The 8,745-nt window shown below is 60.7% G+C and overlaps 1 protein-coding gene across 1 annotated transcript in view; it reads right to left on the bottom strand.

Moving 5' to 3' along the window:
* Positions 1-8,730, bottom strand: part of NPDC1 (neural proliferation, differentiation and control, 1) — a 34,201-nt gene extending 25,471 nt beyond the window's left edge. The window contains exon 1 of the mRNA XM_010564640.1: positions 8,637-8,730. Within this exon, the coding sequence (XP_010562942.1) occupies positions 8,637-8,730 (94 nt within the window). The remainder of the gene's footprint in view (positions 1-8,636) is intronic.
* Positions 8,731-8,745: the final 15 nt, after the last annotated feature.

Here is an 8,745-nt window from a genome sequence, read left to right on the forward strand (position 1 = left end):
CCCCCCCCAGTAGCATCCCCCATGCCTGCCCTGCCTGCACAGCAAACACCTCGGCTGCACTGTGCTCCCACCAAGGGGACAGTCCTGCTGGCAGCATCCCCACTCAGGAATGACAGAAAATGCCACCACGGGCAGTCACCTGGGTGAAAGGCCACTGCTGGCTGCTTTCGAGCCACCTGCCCCGGCAGGGGCTGCAGGGAGGGCTGCCTGCACGGGAGCCCCGGTGTACAGGCAGTACAGGCAGTGTGGTGCACACCTGGTGCTGGGAAGAGATGGAGCCAGTGCGGGGTGGGCACGGGCCTGGGGAGGCAGCGGGGCTGCATGGCAGAGGAGATGGGAGCCATGCTGAGGGCAGCTGCCTGCTGCAGCCCTGAGGCCATTACGATGGGCTCCCAGAGCCTTGTCCCCCTCCAGGTTCAATGCCAAGGGGGAAATGGAGGGCCAGGAGGCGCTGAGCCAAGCTTCCCCAGAGGTGGGGGGATGCCAAACCCCCAGCAACCCCAAACACTTCACCTCCCCAACTGCTGGTGTTACCCCAGAGCCTGCTCACATTGTAGAGCAGACCCCATCTACAAGCACCCCAAAATCTCAGGCTGCTCCTGCGACCTGGGGCTGGGGGAAGGGGGAACACCAGGCAGCCTCCTCCTGCCAGGCCAAGGGAGCAGGCTTTTGTGTCATTGCCACTCAAACCCCTTAACTGGCCAGAAAAATCCCTGTTCCCTGCTGTGACAACCTGCCTGGTGCACCAAGGGAAGAGGAGCTGGATTGATGGAGGCTGCAGGAAGGGGAGACGGCACCTGGATGCATGGAAACAGCTCCAGCAAAACTGCAGCTCCAGACCCCAGCAGGGACCAGGCAGAGCCGGAAGGCAGCAGAGGACATGACCACCCTGCCTGTGGCAGGTGAGGGGGGCACTGAGCCAAACAAGACACCCCTGGTCCCCCAGCCCAGCCATCCCTGGGCACTGCCAGCTCTGGCCCCAGCTCGCTGTCTCCTTCCAGCTGCTCAGGGCAGCTCCAGCCCCACAGAGGCTGTGCTGTGACCGGGAGGGTGACATGCTGCATCCCCTACTGTGCTGGCATGACCCTGCAGTGCCAGGGCTGTCTCCAGCCACAAGAGCTGTGCCTCAGGTATTCAGGAAGAGAAGAAATAATTAAAAAAAAAAGAAAAAAGGAAAAAGAAAACCAGAAGCCATATGCCATTTCCTCAGTGCTGCCTGCCCAAACCTGCCACTGGGTCTGCATCACCAGCCCTGGCTCGGTTGGGTGTGTGCCCACCCATACTGGGGACCCCAGGGTGTCCCTGATGCCAGCCCACGCCAAAAAGCACCTTGCTGCTCTTCACAGCTCAAACCACCCATTTTCAGTCTTGTTTATCAGGTTTTGCTCAAGCAAATACCAACAGGCTTGGTACCTGCCCAGAGCCCACTGGGGCTGGGGCAGGGTTTTTTAAATTCCTTTTTTACTAGCTGGGCTCTGAGATTTGGCACATCACGACAGGTGAAACAGCCAGTGGTCAGGGCCACGGTGCAGAGCACCGCTGCAAGCAGGTTGGCAGGGCCGGCCCCATGCAGGCACGGTGTGCTAACGTTGGGTGCGCAGTGTGGTGGCTCCACTAGTGAGGGGGACCCCTCCTCGCATCCCCACGGTGCTCTGGGACACTGCAATGGGCAGCGTAGCACAGTGCCGGACCCTTGCTGTGCCAGCATCACAGGGGATGGGGCAGCCCTGACTCCGCTGCCGTGCCTGCACTGGGGCGGGCTGTGCCCTGCAGTGCAGGGCGTTTTACAGCTCTGCTCCAAGCACAGATCCACCTGAAGCCCTGAGCAGCCTCGAGGGAAGGATTCGGGTCCAGCTCTCTCCTCCTGGCACTGATCAGGCACCAACCGATCAGTGGGGCCCTGTCTGCCAGGGTGTCCGCCTGCCCAGTGAGCCATGGCAAAGTAGAGCCATGACCACCGGTGAGCTCTCCCTGCAGACCCATTGCTTGCTGGCAGGGAGGTGGAAGAGGGCAGTCCACCTGCCCCCGCCAAGCACCCAAGGAGCTGCCAGGCCAAGGGCCGGCACGGCCACGCCAGCACAGCTCGGCCATCTGTGAGCAGCCACACGCTCCCACATGCTCCCACTGCTGAGCTGGAAATAAAACCCTGGAGCAGCAGCTCCCCAGCAAAGCACCTCTGCGCCCACTGGGGCCAGATGCTCTTTGGCAAAGCCAAAGCCCTCCCACACCTCACTGCCTTCCCACGCTGCCAGAGACATTTTCCAGCCTTTGGTAAAGATGCACCAGCATGATTTTGCTGATTAAACACCCTCAGGCAGCTCAGAAGCAGCAGTAGCAGCAGCAGCACAGGCAGCTTCGCTCGGGGTGGGGAGTCCATCCATCCTGCACCCACTATCCGCCCTGTGCTTGGCACCAGCCTAGGTGCTCCCACCAGCCCATCACCCTGAAATGGGGGTTTGGGGACACAGCCACTTATCAGCAGGTGCCAGGGGCTACAGGGGCCGACCTTTATGGCTTCCCAACGGCTCGCAAGTGTGGCAGGCAGCCTGCATCCCCACAGACATGCAAGGTGAGAGGTAGGCGGAAAAGCAGGGGCTGCCTGACCCCACTCCGCTTGGGCTGTGCCCACAGCTGCACCTGTGCTGACTCAGCTGCCACCAGTGATAAAGACCTGTGGGACATTGTGTCCTGCTGGGGCAGAGAGCCCAGAAACTGGGGGTGCCCCCATGAGCTGAGAAAATGGGGGGCCGCATCCCAGGGCTCCTGGAAAGGGGCTGCGGACAGTGCCAAAACAGCTGGACCCAGAGATTTCTTCTGGGTTTTATCCTCCGCAAGAGGAAGCCTGCTGAAGGAAACCTCCTCTCCAGCCAGGAAGCCAAGAATTATGGCCGCAGGATGGGTTGTGTTGCCAGCAGCTTACCGGGGCCGCCCCCTCTCCCGGCTTAGTGGGTGGCTGGGAAATAATCCCCAACAGATGTGAGACGATGAGCTCCCCGAGACAGAGCTGCTCCTCCAGCACGCAAGAGCCATGGGTTCCCCAGGAGCGCTCCTCTGCAGACCCCCAGCTGAGCCCAAACAGCACCCATGGGTGCTATGGCTGCAAGGCAAGAGCAGCGGCTTCCCCACCTTTTGCCCTCCACCTCTGCCACTGACTCATTTCTATAGGAAGGGAACAGGGGTCAGGAGCCTGGGGGACCCCTGTGCCACAATGAGCCAGGGTCCCCACCAGCACACCAGCTGACATGTCACCTCTCATGCCACCCACCTGAAGCGATGAGTCCCCCCCACCAAAGAGCAAACCTTCCTCCCTCAAAGGCCTTTCCCGCCTCCGTCTGTGCAGGAGAGACCCCAGCAACACGCCACGGGGTGCACTGGTTAGGGCAGGCAGCTGCCAGATTGAGGTGCTCCGGGGCAGGAAGAGGCAGGGACTGACTGGGACCTGCTCTGGCTGCGCTTCCTTCCTCCAATTCAAAGTGCACTCCAGGTACTTAATGGACAGTTTTTTCCCGTTGCAATTATTGTTAGCTCACAAAGCAGCTAATTACAGGCCTGCTGCTGCCATTCGGTGCTTTGCTCATCCTGCGGCAGCAGCAGTCGGTAAAGCCCAGGCAAGGCCATAGAGGTGGGGGACACAGAAGAGAGATGCCCCAGCACTGGCAGCAGCACTGGGGCCATGCCCTGGGGTTTTGGGGGGCAGCCGGCCTGGGGGAGCCACTGCACCCATCGGGGACCAGACCCAGAGCTCCCTGTGGGGCCGAAGCACCAGGGCACTGTGTTTATGGGATTAATGCAGGGATGGGACCAAGGGCAGCTCCTGTCCCCAGTGCCCAGGGACCCAGTGCCTTGCATGTAGGGTAAGGCCACCCTGTCACCCCTCCTGTCCCTGGCACCCCCATCACCCCATCAACCCTCTTGTCCCCAGCACCCCCCCATCAACCTTACTGTTCCCAGTGCCCCCCCCCATGCTATCACCCCTCCTGTCCCCATCACACCAGCAACCCCATGACCCCTGCTGTCCCCATTGTCCCTGCCACACTGTCACCCCTCCTGTCCCTGGCACACCTGCTACCCTTGTCACCCCTTACTATCTCCAACATCCCCATCACCCCTCTAGTCCCCAGCACCATCAACTTCCCTGTCCCCAGTGCCCCTATCACACTGTCACCCCTCCTGTCCTCAGCATCCGCATAACCCCTCCTGCTCCCAGAGCCCCCCCGTAAGCATGTGGCAGAGCTAAGCTGATTACCTCCCTTAATACTGCCATGGCCCAGAAGAGCCGTTTCAGGCAAATGTCCCAGACTCATCTTCCCCTTTCCACTGCAGTAAGGACCCAGGTGCCCCTGGGGATCGAGGAGTCCCTGGGGAGGGGAGCGGCTCTGCAGGGCCATGGCAGCCCCATGGAGGCCCCTCCGGGCAGTGCAGCCCCAGGGTCAGGCCAGGGTCCCGCTCCAGACCCTCGAGACTGCCTGTGGACCCCAAACCCGTGCTTGGAGCTGCCAGGGAAACTGCGGATCCGAAAGGCCTGACCCTGCACAGCGTAACCACAACATCGCCCAGGCTCCGGGACCACAGTCTCCCTACCCCAAATGCCAGCTCTCCCCGCACCGGCACCCACAAGGCACAGCTGGGGCGCACATGGGTTTGTGGGTCCCCAGCAAGCTGCAGCGAAAGGAGAGGAGGGACTTTCACCGTGTCTCTTCCATAAACCATAAACTTTTCCTTGATGCTGACAATGTCAGGAATTGGGATCATGGAGATAGGGGGCCTCTTCCCAGCTGTTCCCCATCCCCAGGCCTGCGGATGGAGCCCTGCCTAGGTCCCTGGTGCAGGTACTGGCCCACGGAGCCCCGCGGGATGCTCATGCACCACATCCCCAGCTCCTCCCACACCTCGCCTACCCATGAGGGCTCATTTCTCACAGTGGAAGCCAGCCCAGCAAATGTAACCCCAAAAAACATGGGGGAAACATTACCTCCAAGAATAAAATCACACCGAAAATTAAACTTGGGAGCAACATGCAGCTCTCAGGGAAGCAGCATCCCAGTTGCCGTGCGGGAAACACGGTCCGCACCAACGTGGCAGAGGACACCCTGATGTGCAGCCACGTGGGGGGTTCAAAGGGACAGCGTGGCTGCACGCTGCTGAGCAGGACCATCGCCCAGCATTGCCCCCGCTACCAGGGGGACTCAGATGACCTTCTCTGTGTCTCAGGAAAAAGCTGGGGCTGGAAATATCTGCTTTCTGCACACCAACCCGTGCGATGTCGGGGGGCTTGGAGACCACCCCCTGCTCACCCACTGGGCAGAGCCCTGGGAATCTCAGCAGTGCAGCCAGTCCCTTCCAAGTGCCACGGGTGCAGCACCGGGCACCACTGTGATGCTCCCAAGGGGGGCTTGGAGCTGCCCCAGCTTCAGCATTCAGGATTATGGTCCCTGGGGACAGCTCACTGCATCTCGACCCCACCGCAGCTCCCTCCCCAGCGTGGTGATTGCAAAGCAAGCAAATTAAAAGCCAAGAGATGGACAATCCTGCTGCAGGCTGAGCTGTAAGGACTTCACAGAGGATAGCTTCTGCCTTACCATGCCCAGCTCTGGACCTTGAGAAGTCCCTGCACCACTGGAGAGCTGGAGCAGCCACTATGAGCACCAGCATCCGTGCTCCCACCCGCATCCCTGAGGAGCGGCATGAGGAGGAAAGGCAGCAAGGAGCCAGCAGTTTACATGTGGCCAAATGGGTCACTTGGACTAGAAAGGACCACTCATTTTTTGCTGAACAGCTTCTCCAGGCGTTTCTGATGCAAAGTGCTGGCTGTGGCAGCAGGGCTGGGGTTTTCAGGCTTATTAAAAAAAGAGGTTCTTGCCCGTCATCCCGCTTAGAAAATCTTTTTTTGTTTATAATAATAATAATAGATTAAATTTGGCAACCAAATTACTCAAGAAGGGGTGAGAAGTCCAACTCTCACTAATGCTCCAGGAAATGCAGCCAGAAAAGGCAAGAAAGTGTTTCTGCCTGCAGCTGGGTGCACTGGATAGACACATGGGCAAAAAACACAAGGAGTACCAGCCAAAACTAAACCACCGCTGTACCACCTCCAAAGCCAGCTGCTGCCCTTCCTCCAACTTGGATGAGGCGCTCAGGAAGATGAGGATGTCACTGTGCTATGTGCTGCTGCATCCCAGGAGATGGCATCTATTGGAGGGGCCTCTGGGTTGCAGCACCAGCAGATGAAGGTGGGGAGAAGGAGATGCCAGCCCCCATTTGAAGAAGCTTTGCTGAAGCCACAGAGGCAGAAGGACGTGGGTATGGTGGTCCAGGACCTTCTCCCCCATCTCTCTCCTTGTCAGAAGGCAGCTTCACCAGCACACCCTGGAGCAGGAGCTCTGGAGCAGCAGAGAAAGCTGAGCTCTGCCCCATCTGCCCAGGAAGGGAAATTATAGAACAGGAAGAAACTGCCATTTCCCCTGCCCTGCTGCACTCAGGGAGGAAGGCTGCAGGGACAGGACAGTGACTCCTGTCCCTGCCCAGCATGCCAGGGATGCTACTTCAGGCACCCCAGCCATCCTAGCCATCCCCAGGAGGAACCAGCCCAGAGCTCCCCACTGCCACGTACCAAGCAAATCCGACCTCCTGGCAGTGGGATGCTGCCGTCGGCATTTCCAGGCGGTGTGACGATGACATGATTGCAAACAGCGCAAAGAAACCGTCCCCAGCTTTTGCTTGCAGGAAAGAGGTTGAGCCAGCCATCCCAAGCCTGCGTGTGCCAAGAGTGTGCGATAACCCAGCTGCTGGAGCAGGCTGCTGCCGGCGGAGCGAGGCCCCTTGCGCTCGCCTTGTCTCTGGCAGCCCCCCGGGACTGGGAAGGGGAGGGGAAAGGGAAACTCTCCCACCACCCCCCTGCGACAGCCCACAGGCACAGCCACCCTCAGCAGCCCCTCATGTGGTCCCTCCCCAGCAGCACTGCCTGGCCAGCTTATCCCACCCCAATCCCTTAAATTCAGAGGCAGCTGAGATTATGCTGGATCGCCGGTGCCTGCATCAGAGCCGCCTGGATCTCCTTCCCCCCATCGCAGCCTGCATCACCGGCACCCCAGGCTGGGCCACCCTGCCCTCGACACGTGGGAAGAGGGAGAGCACAGGAGCATCCCCACCTCCGCCTCCAGCATGGAAAGACCCGGATGTTTTGAACTGCTGGGAGATTTAAAAAAAATATTGCACCCTCTTGCCCTCCCTCAGAGCAGGCAGTAGCACGGTGAGGCTGCACAGTCCCTGGCTGATGGCAGGCTGCTTGCCCGCCGTCCGCAGAGCCAGAGCAGGGAGAACAATATTGGATCTGCAAACAATGCTGGGAGCAAGGAGGCACTCCCCGACTCCTGCAGCCAGTGAGGCGGAAAGCACCTGCCCGGAGACACGCCGTCCTGCAGGCAGGGACACCGCACCTCCCCGCTGGTGTGACCAGCTGGCGTGGGCAGAGGCGGGCAGCCCCCAGGTTTCCCCACAGGCAGGAATGCTCAGGGCCGGTTGGGGTTTTTGGAGGGGTGATGTTTATGCCCATCGCGGCCCCATGCACCCCAGCAGTGGGCACAGAGCAAGGGGACACGGTGCACGTCCAGTGCCAGACCCAGCAGGAGGGGAAATGCACTAACCTAGACCCCAAAACTAAAAAACCAGACCAGAACCAAAACCTAAACCCCCAAAACAACCCTTAAGAAAACAGAAAGAAGGCCAAAAGCAGTGCTGCTGGGAGGGAAATGAAAGCCACGCATTTTTTCTGCCCTGGGAGAGAGGGGAAACGCCTCTGTCAACTGATTCAGCCCCGTGGTGTGCTGCTGCTGCTGCTCCCCTCAAGGGAGCAAGGCCAGGCAGGTGAGCAACCAGGGTGCTGCTGGCCTGGGGCTTCCTGGGATGGCTCGGTCACCACCAGCAGCTTTATTTGAGGTTTTTTTTGTTTGTTTTTTTTTTTTTAATTTTTTTCCCAGTAAAGGTGCTTTGTGAGGGCCACCGCATAGGGCCGCTCTCACAAGTCCATGCTCTCTCCCCGCTCCAGGATCAGGCCCTGTATCTGTGGGTACCTCCCGCCACCCCACACTGCTGCTGGGGACCAGTCCTGCGCTGATGCCACCCACTGCCAGGGCCCCTGCCTGCAGCAGCGGGCAGGAGGATGGTGGCAAGGGCAGGAGGGTGATGGCACGGTGCCGCCCGTCCCCGGGGAGTGCAGAGGGACCTGGCCAGGAGCTGGGTGGGGTGGGAGAAACCCCGTGGGGCTGCGGAGAGGGGAGCCCACGGGCCATTTCCCACCTTGCTTTCAGGCCGTGGGGATACGTGGACCATGCTACCCGGGGGGAAAGGATGCTGAGCGGTTCCTAAGCCACGGCAGCTTCCCTGTGTGTGTCCCCCCCCAGCCGCGGGACGCTGGGTGGGGTGGGCACAGGAGCAGCGGTGCAGGGAAGGACCCGCTGCCTCCTCCCAGAGGCCCGAGCACCCACGGATGCTGAGCCCACGTAGGGGTGGGGATGGGGGCGGCGAGGGACGGACAACCGCACCGGGCTCACCGTGGGAGGGCCCACGCGGGTCCCTTGGGAAGGGGACACAGACACAGAGCGGGGGGGCGGAGGGGAGCGACACGGAGATGCACTCACCGGCACGGGCGAGGCGCAGGCGGCAGGCCCCGAGGGCGGCGAGCAGCAGCAGCAACGCTCCGCGGCGGGCGGCAGCGCCCCGGGCCGCCACCATCCTCCACCGACACGG

Source organism: Haliaeetus leucocephalus, unplaced genomic scaffold (assembly GCF_000737465.1).
Source record: "Haliaeetus leucocephalus isolate CR32 unplaced genomic scaffold, Haliaeetus_leucocephalus-4.0 Scaffold183, whole genome shotgun sequence".
NCBI lineage: Eukaryota > Metazoa > Chordata > Aves > Accipitriformes > Accipitridae > Haliaeetus > Haliaeetus leucocephalus.